Raw genomic sequence first — 17,754 nt, forward strand, 5'->3', positions numbered from 1 at the left:
GCTGTTTTGTATGTCCCTCCCCCACAGTATAACCTCTGCTTTCACTGTATTTGATGTCGGTATAATTTGTGGAGGGGAAGGGGAAAAACAAATCGTTTAAATAGAGATACAGGTGGACCCATTGCAACAATGAGAAGTACAAGTCATTATGTTGAAAACGAACTTTACAACTTTGGTGTGGGGGGGCAGGGAGGATTGGGTGGGGGGTTGGGGGGGATGGGAAGGGATGGGAAGGGGAAACAAAGGAGGAGGCTACAATGCTTGATGGGAAATGTACTCATTATCTTGCCCATGTAATTGTAACCCCTCTGTACAGAATTTTCACACACACACAAAAAGTACACTGAAGTCTTCTACTTTGTGTGCCATCCCTCTGTGTAAACCAGAGTAGTTCTAGTATGCTGACCTATTTAAATAATATACCATCTTGTTGCTCATAATTTCTCATAATTTCACACACTTACTTGGTTTCTTTGGTTGACTGACTCCTATTTGTTATTATCAGTCCAGGAGAGGTACTGCTACAACCAGTCTATATTCCTGCTACAAAGAGTGAGCAACAATGGAAAATGTCATGGGCATTAAGTTTGGTAGTCTCTGGGTCAAAATGGCACTCTTCAACCTCACAGCTATGTGATATTGAATAAATGCTTCTCTTCTCTGAAGCTTCATTTTTCTTATTGCTCTATTTAGTTGAAGGCTAATCTCTACCCTTGGAAAGAGAGAGGCCGAAAGATTTAAATGGACTTTAATGCATTTGACACACAATACAATACAATAAATAACTACTATTATATACACTACCTTCTATTGTAACTGTTTACTTTTCTACACTTTCAACTGTAATGTGAATTGCTGGAAGAAAAGAATAGTGTTATATTGGCATCAGTACCACTAAAGCTTGGCAAAGCACCTATAATTCCTCAACATAAATCTGTAAAAAGAAGAATGATTAATAAATAATGAATAAATAAATAACACCATTGGCAGATAAAAGAGGATTGGGCTTGACCATGTTGGGAGATGAGCATTCAGAGCAATTTAAAATAACTAAGTTGACAAACCTAGTCCAACTGTAAGAAAATCAAGAAAAGCACACTTTGACTTTGGTAAGAAGCTGAAAGATTTGTACCATCAATCCTTGGTAAAAATCATTTTCCTCCAAGTAGCAAAATAATGAGGAATATCTGGTGCCTATAAATCTTCAGATTTCTTCAACAAGGTATCAATGTTTTTTAACTCTTATTTTAGAGTTCTGATCATATAAAGCACAAAGAAGAAAAGAGTCTAGAGCCATCATTAAGCCAAACCAAAGAAGAGTTATATCTGACTGCTTTTCTTTCGTATTCATTCTTTACCTCTGCTATTCCACAAAAAAAGAAGTGATACATCTGTGTCCGTTGAGATATTCATTGCTTCCATAATTCCATGTTGTGGGACATTGTGCAGATACCAAATGCCACTTGAAACCTATTTAATCAAGACTACAGGAGAAGGAGGCCTATTATACCTGTTGTATATACTGTAGATACTACTTTTCTCATGTTTGATTTTGGGCTGTTGATGAATATATATATATAATTATCCATATCTATATCTACATCTATATATAGAGAGAGAGAGAATGACTGCTACAAAAATTCAAGCAACAGGCCTCCGATTTTGTATCAACAATACTTCTTTTAGTTAAGTGACCCTGGAGGCTGTTGGCAAGTTGCCACTATGAAGTTTGAACATTCTTTTAATTTTCTCTCTGTCAAAGTTGATGTTTCTCTCAAGCTATTACATAATGACTTGGAGAACAAAGAATCCTCATCTCACTAAAGCAAGAAGCCCAGTATTTCCTCAGCACTGAAAAAAAAACCTCTGAAAAAATGCTTACTATAATTTTGATGTTACTTCTTTGTAATTTTATCATGATCACAATCAATTTAAAAATTTAGAAAAATAGTAGTAAGTTCATATAACATATCCTGGAGGAGGGCTGGGAAGGTGGCTCAGTGGTATAGCGCTTGCCTTGCATGCATGAGGCCCTGGGTTCGATTCCTCAGCACCACATACACAAAAAGAAAAAGAAAGCCTGAAGTGGTGCTGTGGCTCAAGTGGTAGAGCGCTAGCCTTGAGCTGAAGAACTGAGGGACAGCGCCCAGGCCCAGAGTTCAGGCCCACAACCGGACCCAAAAAACAAAAACAAAACATATCCTGGAGGAGAGGAGATCAAATATACCTGTTGGGAACATATGACATAGTGGAAACTGGGAGAAACTTACAGTCTTGTTAGCTGTGGTATCATGCTTACTAGGCCCTATTGTAAATCTTTTAGACTTCTCCAATCTAAATGATAGCTTTGTTAATGAAGTTGTTTTACATTCATTTATCCATTCAACCAGTAATTATGAAATAAAGCATGCCATAAATGAACATGCCATAAATGAGAAATGAGAGACTAGTGGTGGCTCTTCCAAAGTTACTCCTCTATCTTTTCTAATATCGAGACTTTTATTAGATTCTTGCTTCCCAGTAATCAAGAGAAGATCAGTTTCCGACCGAGACTTACAATGCTATGATACATTTTAAATTCCTTATCAGAAATTCTTTTCAGTTTCTTATTAAAAAAATTCAGACATTGATGAGCTTTCTAAATAGAAACACAACTGTAAAAGTTAGATAATGATGATCATGTACTCCATTCTATAAAACAAATAGAAAGGGCATAGATAGATAGATAGATAGATAGATAGATAGATAGATAGATAGATAGATAGATAGATAGATAGATAGATATGCCACTTTGTACTTACTTTGCTTCTCCCTCCTGGATTCATGGGATAAATAATCCCTTCCCACACCTTTGTCTTCCTACATGAGTGGGAGTTGTTATCTCTCTTTCTGAAGTTAGCAAACAGCAGAAAAAGGATAATACAGTGATTTTCCAAGCAAAGGGCATAGTGTCCTTTCCATAGAATTTAGCACTTGAATTGTGAAGGTCTTTGAAAATGTTCTTTCTTCATGAAATACAGCTCTCATATGTTTGAGGATCTGACAGGGGAAGCATACATCTTTCTTCATGTTTGGTATGTTAATGCTATAGATTGATATGCTACAATGCAATGCATTAAATGTTATCTAAAATATAGAGAGTCAAATCCAGAGTAAAGCATACCTTGAGTTTGTACCAGATAGAAATGAATAAATTTATTTTGAGATCCTCTGCTGTTTATTAACCATGTCATTTTACAATAATAAAGCAGCTAATTAAATTATTTGCAAGGTTAACATAACTTATTATCTAAAATTTGCTTGAATTAGAATTTATATGTGCTTCACAGTAGTACATGGTTTAAACACAATAGTGAATTCTGCAAATTTTTTTATCATAATGGAATGTATCCATGAGCATTTGAGGATAGTAATCTTAAACATTTACACTGACCATAATGGAAAAGAAAAATGTTCCAAATTTTTGCAATATTTTTTAGTTTAGGATTGGATATTTTTAGTTCAGTATTAAGTAGGTATTACTTTATTTAATACTTGTATGCCTTCTTATATTGGGACAGACTACATATTATATGTAATTATTGACAATACCATATTCTATTATTAAATAGAAGTGCCTGCAATGAGATTACTTCTACATTTTTATGAATACTCCCATTCTCACACTAACTACAAGAAATGTAGACCCATTTTATAGGTGAGGAAAAAACTTACCAAGATTTAAGCAACTTATGAACACTTTGAGTAATTGAAGAATGGCAGTTTACATTCAGATCCTTCTAGTTTCATGTCTTCTGGACCTAGTCATAATACAAAATACCATTATCTTTGTGGGTGGTTATTGAGCCAATTAACAGCAATTATTTCATCTTTTCTTACTTGATTGATAAACCACTGTGTGCTACTTAGCTCTCAGCCTGGGAATGCATTCTATGTTCCTACAGGGTTGAATGCAACAACTGTGAGACTGGAGAGCAGTGTGGTACAATTATGCATGGCAATGCTGTCACCTTCTGTGAGCCATATGGTCCCCGAGAATTGGTAAGTATATGCTATTTATGTACATTATTCCATTATAATATTTACTGAGTATCTTGCCAACAAGACATGCTCTTGTTTTTAGAGTTCAGGTGCGTATTTGAAACATTATTTACATTGTAAATTCTTTAAATATATCTCAGAATTGGGAAAGGATGATTTTGTGATTGATTTTCAAACATAAAGAATTTAGGAATAAAATTGGCCAATATGTCCAATTGAGTATGGTGCATTACTTTGATAAGTTTAAAAAATATGTAAAATGTATACCACAAATTTATATATTATATCTAAACAATTTCTAACTTTCTAGTCTCATATAATTTTGTTCTTAAAATGTGTTCTTATTTTAATTTAGCAAGCAAAAAACGTTAGCTGGTCCATTTTATTAAGATATTTTAAAACATTGTTTCCTTACTCTGGAAGAACTTTGATGCATTTACTTTATAAGTGAAAGAACATACTGAATAAACCAGCATTTAAACTTCTTTAGTTTATCACAAGTTACTCAAGGCTATTAGCCATTGCATGCCAAAGACAAGTTGCTGCATCATATGTATAACAAAAGGTGAACATTTCTAAATTAAAAGCAATGAAGCAACTTGTCATCAGCAAGTGGTTAATGAGCCTTTCATTTTGCCTTGGTACTTCTTCCTGACATGAAGACTGCATTCATATTCCAGTAAAAGGATAGTAAAGCAGTTGTTATAGTATATCTTAGCCCAATTACTTTGCTCCTAACACCCTTCTTGTAACATCTTTTATGCTTGGATTTTCTGTTTTTCAACTTGAGCTTCAATACTCCTTTCCCCTCCCCGCCCCCAACAATTTCCTTTTCTTGGAGTTTTTAGTGACAGGCTGTGTTTTTTCACCTCTTTGTCACACGTTGTTTCACAATCATTAATTTTAAAAGTTTTTCAAGAACAGGCCTCCATAGTAAAGAAGGCAGGAGATTCTAAATAAGCAATTACAAAAGATTTAGTTATCAGAATGTGAAAGCCAATTAATTTTTGGTACTTGGTTCTTATTTCATGCTGCCTGAATATTCCTTGCATGGCCATAGATACATTCAGTTTATTACAGATACAGCTTTAATACATTGATGAATTGAAGTTTTTAGTTGAAATTAGATCACAGAACAGAATTAATTAGATGCAAATTAAAATAATTCATAATTCAAGTTTCACAATGTGTTACAGTATTCCTGCAGACAAATGCGACTCATAGTGAAATTCTTCCTGCAAAAATAGATTTGCTAGTACATTTTAAATAGTGTACTATTTAAATAGTGCTCTGAATTATTTAAATAGTGTACTGAATTATCTATGAACTTTGAAATACAATTTGTTTTGTCATAGGTAATTGAGCTTAGAACCATTGCCTAATTTAAAAGGTGCTCCTATCCAGTAATATTTCTAGAAGTCTTGAGAAATTATTTTTGCTTTTACTGGTTATTGGAAAAATGTATCTAATAATCGGATATAAGAATTCATACTCTATAGCATTAAAAACTGAAATATCTAGCTTATTTAATCACATTGGTATTTAGTCCTGATTGTTTCTCTGTTTTCCTAAGTTTATTTAACATTAGAGTTGATATCTCACTAAGCTAGAGTTGTATTATATAATAAATGTGAGCGTAGCCTTTCAACTAAAATGGAAAATATTCAAAGCAATTATCTTCATTTCAGAAATAAAAACATAGAGGTTTAGTTGCCAACGTTCTTCGTAAGACTTTCATAACTAGTATATTATTTTCAAAAGACCTTTAAGAGATCCTTTTGTTTTCAAAATGTCAGATGGTTATAAAGGCTTCATAACTTTTCAGACTAAAATTCTATATTTATACTAATTATTTTTATATTTTATTGTATTTCCCTAGGATTCATTTATACTATAGATTAAAAGAAAATAAAGATAAATAGATAGGATTAGATAACATTCACAGTTTACACTAGCAATTTCTGATTCTCAATAATTATTATATTGGTATCTCAGAAGCAAAAATATGCAGTGCTATCCAAGTTGTGACTATAGAAAATTAATTAATTTGAAGAATTCCATGTTAGGTAACATGTTAACTATACTTCAAAACAATATGACACTTCCCAATTCAATTCAATCAAAACTCTTGTATATTAATTAAGATACCAGCCCCTAAACATCACTTTTTGAACAGCATGACTTCTTCTTTTAAATAAATCCAATTCTTACTATAAGTTCTAGGCTCAAGACCAAGTTCCCACATGTTACAGACACACACTACAAGAGGCCAATAGGGTAGTGATAAGTGCAGCATAAACTCTTTATGCCATTTTAATACCATCTTCAGAGTATACACAGTGCTTTAAGTTTATAGAGGAAGAAATGGGACAGAGAAAGGAGAAAGAAAAAGAAAGAGGATAATCTTGTTCTCATGCCATAACTATACCTGTTCAAGGGTGAAACCTCATTATTATATTATTTTTATTTTATTTTATTGTCAAGATGATGTACAGAGAGGAATAATTGATCTTTCCTTGGGGATAGTTTTACTCTCTTGACACAAAGGCATCGTGAATCAGACTTATTCTTCCTAAAAACCAAGAGAATACGAAGCAAAATGCCAAGCCTTTCTCCTGTTTTTGGTAGATTTGTTATTCTATCAAAGTTGTAAAACAAAGAATTGCAAACTTTACATTCCAAACATACAAACACACACACACACATATATACCCATATACACAAAGCATATCTGTGGCCAGAGACCTCGTTCAAGGCCTTACCAGCAGACTAGGTTAAGCATAGGAAGAAGGATCCAAACAGCAGAGAAATGGTAAAACATGAAAAGAATTCATCTCAGTGAGACCAACACCAGAAGGATATAGGTCAGGTGACCTAAGAATTCCCTTGTGTCCTGGCAATAGCTCCAGAATTATATTCGGGAATAGTGAGGATTTAGGAGAGACAAGTATGTGTATGTGGTAATCCTGTGATCTTTATCTCAGGACAAGTCACAGGGAGTCTGCTGGCACACAGAGTCTGACCACTTCGTGGGACAGTTTTGGTTTCCAACATGAGATGTTTACCTGTAGGGCTTGTTATTCCTGGAATTAAAGATAAACTTTGGAGAAAAATAAACTAAAAAATGGGAGTAAAATGAAGATAGACAAGGACTAGATCTTTCTCCAGAAAATCATAAGGGAGGAAGGTACAAAGGGCAGTATTGTTTGTGTGTGTGCTGGTCCTGGGGCTTGAAGTCAAAGCCTAGGTACTGTCTGAGATTTTCTGCTCAAGGCTAGTGCTCTACCACTTGAGCCACTTTTGGTTATTATTAAGTTTCCTGAATTTTCCTGCCCAGGCAGGCTTCAAACTGCCAACCTCAAAATGTAAGCCTCTTAAGTAGCTGAGATTACAAGCATGAACACAGGCACCGATCTCAAAGGACGATTTTTAAGCCACTTTTATTACCAGTACATTTTGTGAATTTAGTTGATTAGCCATTTCATGTCAGTAAAAGCCAAAATCAGTTGGAGATGCTATCTGCTGTCATCCGGGCATTCCGTGACATTTTTCACTCACTAAGTGCTGTGGAGCCCCCAAACATTTTCTTTAACCCATTGCAATCTTCAACTCTGTTCATTTTGCTACTGTAAAATGAAGATAAAGAGATAAATGCATTTACCCACTGCTGCACTTGCAAATGTGAGTGATCTCAGAACTTGAAATGAGTAGGCCACTCTTTTCATATATACATATACATATGCTTTTTATTGTAAAAATACCGTACAGAGGGGTTACAGTTATATGATTAAGATGAGTAAGGTAGTAAGTACATTTCCTATCGAGCATTGTTACCTCCTCCTTTGTTTTTCCCCTACCATCGCTTCCCTCCCACCTCCCCAACTACTCCCTCAGCCCTCCCACCACCAAAGATGTAAAGTTCGTTTTCAACATGGTGTCCTGTACGTCTCATTGTTACAACAGGTCAACCTGTATCCTTATTTAAAGGTCAAAAGCTATGTACATATGACCATATGATGTTAAGCGAAATGAACCCCAAGATAGGGACACAAGTGGTTTTTTCTTTCTTGCTATTATTTTAATGTATTTATAATGTCCTATCTGATTTTTTTGCATCTTTTTTATGTTCTTCCCCCACGGTATAACCCCTGTTTTCACTGTATTTGATTCAGTGCCTTGCATCTTGTGTATACATTTTTCTAATTTGGGGAGGAGAAGGGAAATAACAAAATGCTACTCTCTTCTTTATGTTTATTTATTTATTTATTGAGAGAATGTCAAAAACCAGATCCTCATACATGGTAGGCAAATGCTCTACCATTGACCTATATTCTTAGCCCCCTCTCTTTTTCTAATAGATTATTTATAAAATTTTTGCCACATATTTTAATAGTATTTTAGTAACAGGGCAAAGTTTGGGCTAAAAAAATATCAAAATAAGATTTGCAAGGAAAAGTATAGAATGAACAGCCTTGGCTCTCCAGGTTCATTTAAGTTGCTGTACCAACTTTTCATATTTTAAATTCTACTTGATTACTTTGATCACTGGGTGGTAGGGAAAAAAAAACCCCATAAGACATTCATGATTACTATATTGTCAAAAGCCCCTTAAAGAAAGCCTTTTATTTTCAGAAAGTAAGATATAAAAGATTAATAACTTTTCAGACTAAAATTTCATACTTGATCTCAAAATTAATAAACAATTCCTAATACTCCAAAACAGATGAATCAACTGTAAAGATAGTGCTTCTTGTTTTCTTCCTCTTTCCTATTTTTGGGCAACTGAGAATTTTATTAATATGAGTGATAAAGATGAAGAAATGAGAATCAAGCACTGCACTATCCCTCAAGTTTTTTTTTTGAAGAAAAATAAAGTTGAATCAATGACTAATAAATCCTAAGCTCACCACCAGTTAGCCCAAGGAAATTGAAATTTGGCCATATTTCATGTAACTTGCTGTTAAATAGCAAATGTCAGGGCTATGGAAGTTGATCATATAAGTAATGTAGCACCATTTATTATACTACCAGGATAACATTGAAGACTCTTTAGTATAGTTAATGCACTAGCAGTAGCAATAGGCATAGTGCTTTTAACGTATATAATAACATTATTTCATATAAACTATATTCAGAAGTATTTCATAGTTAATCTAGCAATCTCTTCATATAAAATCATTCAATTTATGTGAGGTTCAAAAAAAGTTCTCTATTGGTTTTGTGTCTCCTTGGATTTTTGAGATCAAATCATCCAAATGGAATCCCATGAGAACTTGAACTTATCTAAATGTTCTCCTTAAAGGAGCCAAATTTCTTTTAAATTAATTTTATTTTACATAGTTCGCTAATAACTCTGGTAGGGGACAGAACAGAAAACAGAGGTATGGGCATGATGGGCAGAATCAAATTAAATACAGAGAGAATTTCCTCTTCCACCTTGATGCCAGTGACTTTTGGAATAGATAGATAAAGAGAAGAGAGGGAAAATGCAGTCAAGGGTTCAATCAATGTATATCTTACAAAATTAAGAACAATGAGGGAAGGAGTGCATAAGAGATTGATGGCTAAGAATTTTGAGAGTTATGACACTGATCAAGAGACATTCATAAATTGCTTTGGTGAGTAGCAACTCCTTTGTACAACTACTTAACGATAATAAAAATACATATACAAGAAAAGAAATTTTTAGCAGCACAAGTTATGAAATATCTCTTTTGCTCTCCTCTCATTACTTTTCTTGCTTCTTCATTGAATTTTGAAACCATTTGTTTAAAGCACATATAGGCAAGTCGTGTTGCATGTCTTTCAATATTAACCTGTTAACTGAGTTCTGGCAGAGTGATAATCTTACTCACTTGTTTTCCCTGAAAATTCTTTTTTTTTTTTTTTGTCCATCGTGGGCCTGAACTCTGGGCCTGGACACTGTCCCCCAGCAATTCAGCTCAATGCTAACACACTACCACTTGAGCCACAGCACCACTTCCGGCTTTTTTTGCTTATGTGGTGCTGAGGAAATGAACCCAGGGCCTCATGGCATGCAAGGCAAGCACTCTAGCACTGAGCCACCATCCTAGCCCCTTCTGATAATTCTTGAACAATATAGTCTTCTACCTTTATGCAGTGGTTACTTTAGTGCTAACAAAGTGCAGGAATATGTCTTAAGATGTTAAAACATAAAAGGAATCAAAGTGAAACAGCCTGCTATACCTACATCAGTAAAGACACAATTATGCACTTAACTGATCAGAGCCTGGAATCATGTGAAATATCCCTTACTGCAGCACGTAGCACTCAGAACCAACAAAATAAAAGCCATAATTTTCATCTCATTTGGAGCAGAGATGATTTCTGCTCCAAAGAAAAAATAATGAAAATTTTAAAATAAAGTTAGACATGTGAAGGGGAGATATCAGTTAAACAAATTTCTTCAAGTAAGTAGGAAATTTAACAATTTGGAAGTCCATTTCTATGTTCATAATTCTCATTCCTCACACCCCCTTCTCTCTCTTTCCTGTCTTATTGAGAAATAGCCACAGGTTCTTTGATTGGTTAATGTGAAGTATACAATTCAATTTTTTTGTTTATTTACAAAGCAATGAAACCATTATCACAGTCAATTTTAGAAAAAATGTCATGTCTTTTGCTGTAGAGATTGTATTTACTTCTGAAAATAATATTTTTCTGTTTCTTTACTCTTAATTTTGCTCTTTAAATTTTAGTCTTAGTCTTCTTAAGACTACTAAACAAAGACTACTAAAACATTCCCTTTGAGTCCATACCTGTTATAAGACCTAAAGACAGGAGTTGAGTGGGCATTTTACAAACATAAAATGTAAAAACAGTAAAACAGCATTTTGAGAAGTTTACTTTTCATGTCTAAGTCACAGCTTGTTCTCCACAGGGGAACAGGAAATGTGTATGTTCAGACATATTCATAAAAATGGATGAACAATTACATAAGTACAGCCTCTTTTGATGGATCTTTCCTTTCCTTATCTTTCACAAAGCCTAACAGCTTTCCTCCTTACTTTCCACCTGTTCTTCTCCTTTCCTTTCTTGTCTTATTTTTGTATATTTCTTTTTTCCAGACTACCACAAGCCTAAATACAACAACGGCTTCTGTCCTTCAGTTTTCCATTGGTAAGTGTTTTTAGCAATAAAAAAATTTAAATTGAAAGTGTTTGTTTTAATTGTAGCATGTGCTTTTTTTTTGTATGGTGCCAGATGCTTTTAGATTTAAGTTTTAAATATTCAGTGAGTAATTTAAAACTTTTAAAAAGTGAAATCAAATATTTTTATATTTATATATGTTGTTCTCATTCATTTCTATCAGTGAATGGTATTTAAAATGCTACAAATAATCCAAACATTTTAAGTGGTTTATATTTTGAATGCAGTGGGTTAGTTTAGTGCAGCATGCCTTATTAGTTATATTTTACCAGATTAAGATTGATATCTGTTCAATTTCCTGGGTTCTGACTAATTGGTAGTGAAAGAGGTAATTATTGGTGGCTGAAAGAAAGCAATTAAGGCTTCATGTCTGACACGAGTAATCTATGTTTAATTTTGACATAAGTAATGAAAAACTGGCTATGCATGGCAATATTTCTCTTAACTGCTTTTGTATGAAAGCTAAAAGTTACTACCCAAAGCACTCATTAGCATAAGATGCCTTTGCAGTTTTGTTGTCTATTCAGCTCCTTCATAGTTTAATTTTCAAAGTGTGTGTTCTGTATATTAAAAAGTAAGTTGTAACTCTCCCACGGGGAAAAAAAAAAGATCCTGTTTTTTCAACCTGACTTCATTGATCTCCATTGCATGAGCATTGCTGCTGTATGACTGCCACATCCAGGACAAGATCTTTCCATCTTCACCTCCTGCTTTGTTGCTCCACCATTAGCAAAAATGTCACTTTTCTCAGGAACCTTCTATTCTAAATTGTAAGTCAGTGTTCTTCAGTCAGGAGCTACCATGGCTGTCTAAGGAAATACATCTCTATCAATATGCCTTGTTTGGCATATTCAATTGTCCTAAAGTATACAGTGTACAGCTAAAGAACAATCACAATGAGACTCCTCATAATGCAAATGTGTGTTTACTCAAAAACTTTAAAAAAGCAAATAAAATTTTAGAAAGAGGGTTAATAACACATAGTGTGATCAGTCTACTTAGAAGGCATTTTAAAAAGAAAGAATTATGTGAAACTGCACGATTGTATTTGGGTTGCTTTCTTCTTACACTGGTAGTATTAACTACGAAAACTTGCAGACAACTCAGAAGTTCATTTGTGGTCATAAAAGGAATGTTAGCACAGTAAAAAACTGTTTTTTAAAAAAGAGAGAAAAAATGTATTATCATATACTACCTTTTAAAAATATACATTTAGGGGCTGGGAAGGTTGCTCAGTGGTAGATCGCTTGCCTTGCATGCCTGAGGCCCTGGTTTCAGTTCCTCAGCACCACATAAGCAAAAAGAAAAAAAGCCGGAAGTGGTGCTGTGACTCAAGTGGTAGAGTGCTAGCCTTGAGCTGAAGAGCTGAGGGACAGCGCCCAGGCCCAGAGTTCAGGCCCCACAACCGACAAAAAAAAAAATACATTTAGTACTTTCTGAACAGAACAAAAATGAAAGTCATTTTTAAGTGTCTTGACAAAAAAAAGCTTGTTGGGGGGGTTGTTTTGTTTTGTTTTTGGTTAGTCATAGGGCTTGAACTCTGGGCCTGGGCTCTGTCTCTGAGCTCCTCAGCTTAAGGCAAGCACTCTACTACTTGTGCCACAGTGCCCCTTTTGGTTTTCTGATGGTTTATTGGAGCTAAGTGCTGGCTTTGAGCTGTGATCCTCAGATCTCAGCCTCCTGAGTAGCTAGGATTACAGATGTGAGCCACTGGTGTCTGACAAAAAAAAAAAAAAAAACTTTGTAGACTGTAGCATGAGCAGTACTAAATGAAATAACTGAAGTATAGTAGACTGTATGGAGAGTGCAAATAGTATAATTCTTTAGAAAGATTAAGTCAAAATCCAACAAGATAAGGACCAGGAAGTGGGTACTTACAAGAAGAAGGGATGAAGGGTAGAAGAGTAGAAGAGTGAAGCAGGCAAAGGGGGAAAATTCAGGAAAGAATCTATTGAATATACCACAGAATTGAGAAAAATAAGGGAAGGGGTAGGCCAAAGGGTGGGGGGTGAAGATGTTGACAGGATAACAGAGATCAAGATGAATTGTGCACATAAACTTCTTTTTTAAATGGCAACTCTTTCATACAACTACTACCCATTGCAACAATGAGATGTACAAGTCGTTATGTTGAAAAACAAACCTTACAACTTTGGCCGGGGGGGGGGGGGGTTGAGAGGTGGGGGGGTTATGGGGGGGTGGGTTATGGGAAGGGATAGGAAGGGGAAACAAAGGAGGAGGCAACAATGCTTGATAAGAAATGTACTCATTATCTTGCCCATGTAATTGTAACTCTTCTGTACAGTATTTTCATAATAATAATAAAAAGAATACAAAAAAATTTAAAAAAACATTTTTTTAAAACTGTAGCATGACAAGTAACCTCAAACTAAAAAAATAAGTGTGTCTAGATTCATTATGCTAAAAACAGGTAAAGATAAACTGAATAATTATTAGCAATTTATACTATTTGTTTCCTTGTTAGTGCCAGTTTAGTGGCTTAAAATCAGGGACCTCTTATTCACTCTGCTTGCTCATGGTTGGTGCTCTACCACTTGAGTCATAGCTCCAGTCTGGATTTGGCTAATTAATTGGAGACAGTCTTTTGGACTTTTCTGGATGAGCTGGCTTTAAGCTGCTATGGTCTGATCTTAGCCTTTAAGTGGTCAGGATTAGAATTGTAAGTCACTGATGCTTAGTTATTTTATTTTTATTTTTTTAGACAAGACACATTAAGTTCACACATTATATTTAAGCAGTGAAAGAACACAAGAAAATCCACTTATGCTATGTCTGAAAATTCCTCTAGTATTTGCCTTTTACTCAAAGAAGGACAGATCCAACACCAAAACCAAGTCTGGTTTTGTGAAGTGACTCTATTTCCTTACCTTTCAGTTGTACCATTTACAAAATCAATAGAAACAGAGTGCATGAAAAGGGATCGAGAAAAGGTTAGAGAATGTGGGATTAGTACTTGAGACCCAAATCCCAAGCCTCTAAATAGGCCAAGGTTTTAACACTAGATCTGAATATGTGAATTAACAATAATCCTTGTTTTACCACAAACCAGAGAACTGCAGGACAACTTGTGTTGTCTGAAACATGGATTTGAACCTTGATTAGAAGATAGAAGACAAGAAGTGTAACTGAGCTGAGGATGAGTTAGAATGAATAGGTAGATAGCTAGGAAGATAGATAGACAGATAGATAGACCAGATAGAGAAAGGGATGGTAGGATCACAGTTACACATTTAAAAACCTTTTGGATGACAGCCTTGGAATCAAAAGTAAAATCTTAATGTAGCATTGACAGTGAAAAAGAAAATGCTTAGTAAAAGTTATAATTTATTATATAGAAATTTCATTTGAAAATATATTGCCTTGTAAGACTAAAAATTCTTAGGAGGAAAAAGGTTTAGAGTGGCAGAAAACCTATTAGCAAACCATTAGTTGTATTGTGTATAATGTAGTATGGTGAATACATGAACACAGTGGGCAGGACTCCCATCTGTGTGGTGGGAGTGGGTATGATTGGCAGCATTTTGTTCACATGCATGAGGACTAGACTGAGGCATGCACATAAGTTCTGAAGAAATGTGAGGCATCCATCTTGAGCTTCACAAGCCTAGTAACCAAACACTAAATTAGTAACTGAATTTACTAGCCATTCATTTGTATTTGGCAGAAGTATATGGAGTGGATTTTTTTAATTACATGTTGGTGGTCAAATATTTATATCTCCTGCATCTTGTGAAATTCTCCAAATATGTGCTATCAGTGTAGTTAAATAAGGTCCATCGGTGTTGATGTAATTTCTTAGGAATTGCTTTAATTTGTGAAAGGTTATAGTATGGAAAAATCATTTGATGTTATATAGGTAATTTTCCAGGCAATTCTACCATTGATTATTACCCCAGTGATGACTTAAAGTCATAATTAAAGCCAATAGAGCCACAGTTGGAGAAATAGTGTTAATATTTCCATATGGCTTTTATAAACATTTTCAATTATATGACAAATATTACACTAAAAGAACCCATCATATATGTAATGCTTGAATTACTAAAGGATGTTTCAAATAATGTTTAGCCACACTGCTCTCCTAATTCTTTCAAATATACATAAATATGTGTACTTACACACATGTATATGTAGTGTGTAAACATACTACATGTCTGTGTACATTGTGTATGTACATACTGTGCATTCATGTGTGTACAGCATATTCATATACATAAAAATAGGCACACATATAAAAATAAACATACAGACTATCATAACCAAATGACTTTTCAGGTTAATGCATCCTGAAGATCTAGTTTTGCACATTGGAATTCATCAGATTACCAATAACTAAATCATCTTGATATGTGTCCTAAAATATTCTTAAAAGAACTTTTCATTTTTTCCACTTCAATGAAAGATCTTGTATTCATTTCTGTGCTGAAGCATCGATTTGCTACAATCCTCCCTTGATTCATTAGATTCAGCTTGTGGAATTTATGGTTGTCGCCTTAGGAGCATTTACCCATTTCCTGTAGATTTCCTCTGGGACAGGAAGAAAAATTTGATCTGATGCCCTTGCAAACCATTATCTTACAGATGCCTCCAAACTCTTTTCTCAGGCAGGATTCTGGGGCTAAAGGAAGTGCTGGTAGTGTGTTGTATTTGTTAAACATTTGCTCAGCATTGTAATAAAACAATATTTTTACAGCATTTAATTGTGATGGAAGGCATAGGATATATGGAGTATGAGTTCTCTTGACATTGTCCGATTATTACAGTGGAGAGTATATGTAAAAGTCTTGAGGTGCCAGGGACCAGTTAGGCTCTGCAGGGTTGTACAACTCACAGAAGCTTCTTGACAAGGAGTATCCCTGAATGTTCCTTGAAAGAACAGATAAAAGCATAAAGTTTTCCATAGATCCTATTGCACTTCAGTTAATTCATTTATAACTGCTTGGGTGCAACCCAGAATGCTTACTTCTAGATTTATAGGCACATTCTAGTTTTCACTAATGAGGGAAACCATGCAACCTATGCTTCTCTTGATCTGGCTTACTTCACTTAACATAATTTTTCCATTTCTTTTTTTTAATTGTGAAAATACCATACAGAGGGGTTACAATTACATGGGCGAGGTAATGAGTACATTTCTTATCAAGCATTGTTGCCTCCTCCTCTGTCTCCCCTTACTATTTCTTTATGAATGGTTCAATATCATTCTTTCTGATGGATGAGTAGACTATCATTGTGTGTGTGTGTGTGTGTGTGTGTGTGTGTGTGTGTGTGTGTGTGTATACATACCATATTTTCTTGATCCATTCATCCATTGAAGGCCATCTGGGCTGATACCATATCATGGCTATGGTAAATAAATCTGCCAAAACATGATTGCATTGGTAACTTTAGTGTATTCTTCTTTGTGCTCTTTTGGATAAATGCCCAAGAGTTGAATTGCTGGGTTCTATGTTTAGTTTTCTGAGGATCCTCCACTGATTTCCAGAGTGGTTGAACAAGTCCACAGTCCCATCAACAGTGTAATACAGTTCCCTTTTGGCCATATCCAGGCTAACATTTGGTTTTGTTAATTTTCTTGATCATGGTCATTCTAACTAGGATGAGATGGAATTGTAGTGTTGTTTTTATTTGCGTTTCCTTTATGGCCAGAGATGATGAACATTTTTTCATGCGTCTGTTGGCCATATTTACTTCAGAAAAGTCTGTTTTTAAGTCATTAGTCCACTTACTAATTGGGTTGTTGTTTCTTTGAGTATCCAATATTTGGGCTCTAATTATATTTTAGATATTAGACCTTTGTCTGATGGATCAGTAGTAAAAATTTACTTCCATTATATGATCCTTCTAGTTAGCTTGTTAGCTATACCCTTTTCTATGTAGAAACTTAAAAGTTTGATGTAGTCCCATTTATCAATTATTTCTTTTATTTGTTGTGCTTCTAGATTTTTACTTGGAAAGTTTTGGCCTGTGCCCAGGAGCTCTAGTGTTTCTCTTACCATTTTCTTTAAAATTTTCATGATTTCTCACTTTAATAAGATCTTTGATCTATTTTGAATTGATGTTGGTGCAAGGTAACATATGAGTATCTAGGTTCAGTTTTCTGCATATGGATGTCCAGTTTTGCCAGCACCATTCATTGAAGAGGCTGTCTTTCTTCCAGCCTAAATTTTTGTCTCCTTTATTGAATATTATATGGCTATAGGTCTGTGGGTTCATTTCTGGGTCTTCTATTCTGTTCCATTGGTTTTCAGGCCTATTTTTGTGCCAGTACCAAACTGTTTTCATTACCATGGCTTTGTAATTGAGTTTGAAGTTTGGTATTGTTATTCCTCCAACATTTTTCTTCCTGCTAAGGATTGCTCTTGTTATTCTGCATCAGAGAAAGTATTTGCATAGTTGAGTTGCTATTTCTAAGATAGAAACCTGCATTGAGTCACTCTTCAAGAATTTACCCAATAATATGCTTGTTCAGTTATGTTCAGCCTTTTCTTCAGGTTAGGTTTGATTTGCCAAATGAGGATT

At 34.7% G+C, this 17,754-nt stretch overlaps 1 protein-coding gene across 1 annotated transcript in view; it reads left to right on the plus strand.

The window, feature by feature from the left end:
* Window positions 1-17,754, plus strand: part of Reln (reelin) — a 323,527-nt gene that overhangs the window by 85,474 nt on the left and 220,299 nt on the right. Inside the window, exons 6-7 of the mRNA XM_013034723.1 lie at window positions 3,945-4,041; window positions 11,130-11,181. Of these exons, the coding sequence (XP_012890177.1) occupies window positions 3,945-4,041; window positions 11,130-11,181 (149 nt within the window). The remainder of the gene's footprint in view (window positions 1-3,944; window positions 4,042-11,129; window positions 11,182-17,754) is intronic.

The sequence above is a fragment of the Dipodomys ordii genome, unplaced genomic scaffold (assembly GCF_000151885.1).
Source record: "Dipodomys ordii isolate 6190 unplaced genomic scaffold, Dord_2.0 Scaffold195, whole genome shotgun sequence".
Classification (NCBI taxonomy): Eukaryota; Metazoa; Chordata; class Mammalia; order Rodentia; family Heteromyidae; genus Dipodomys; species Dipodomys ordii.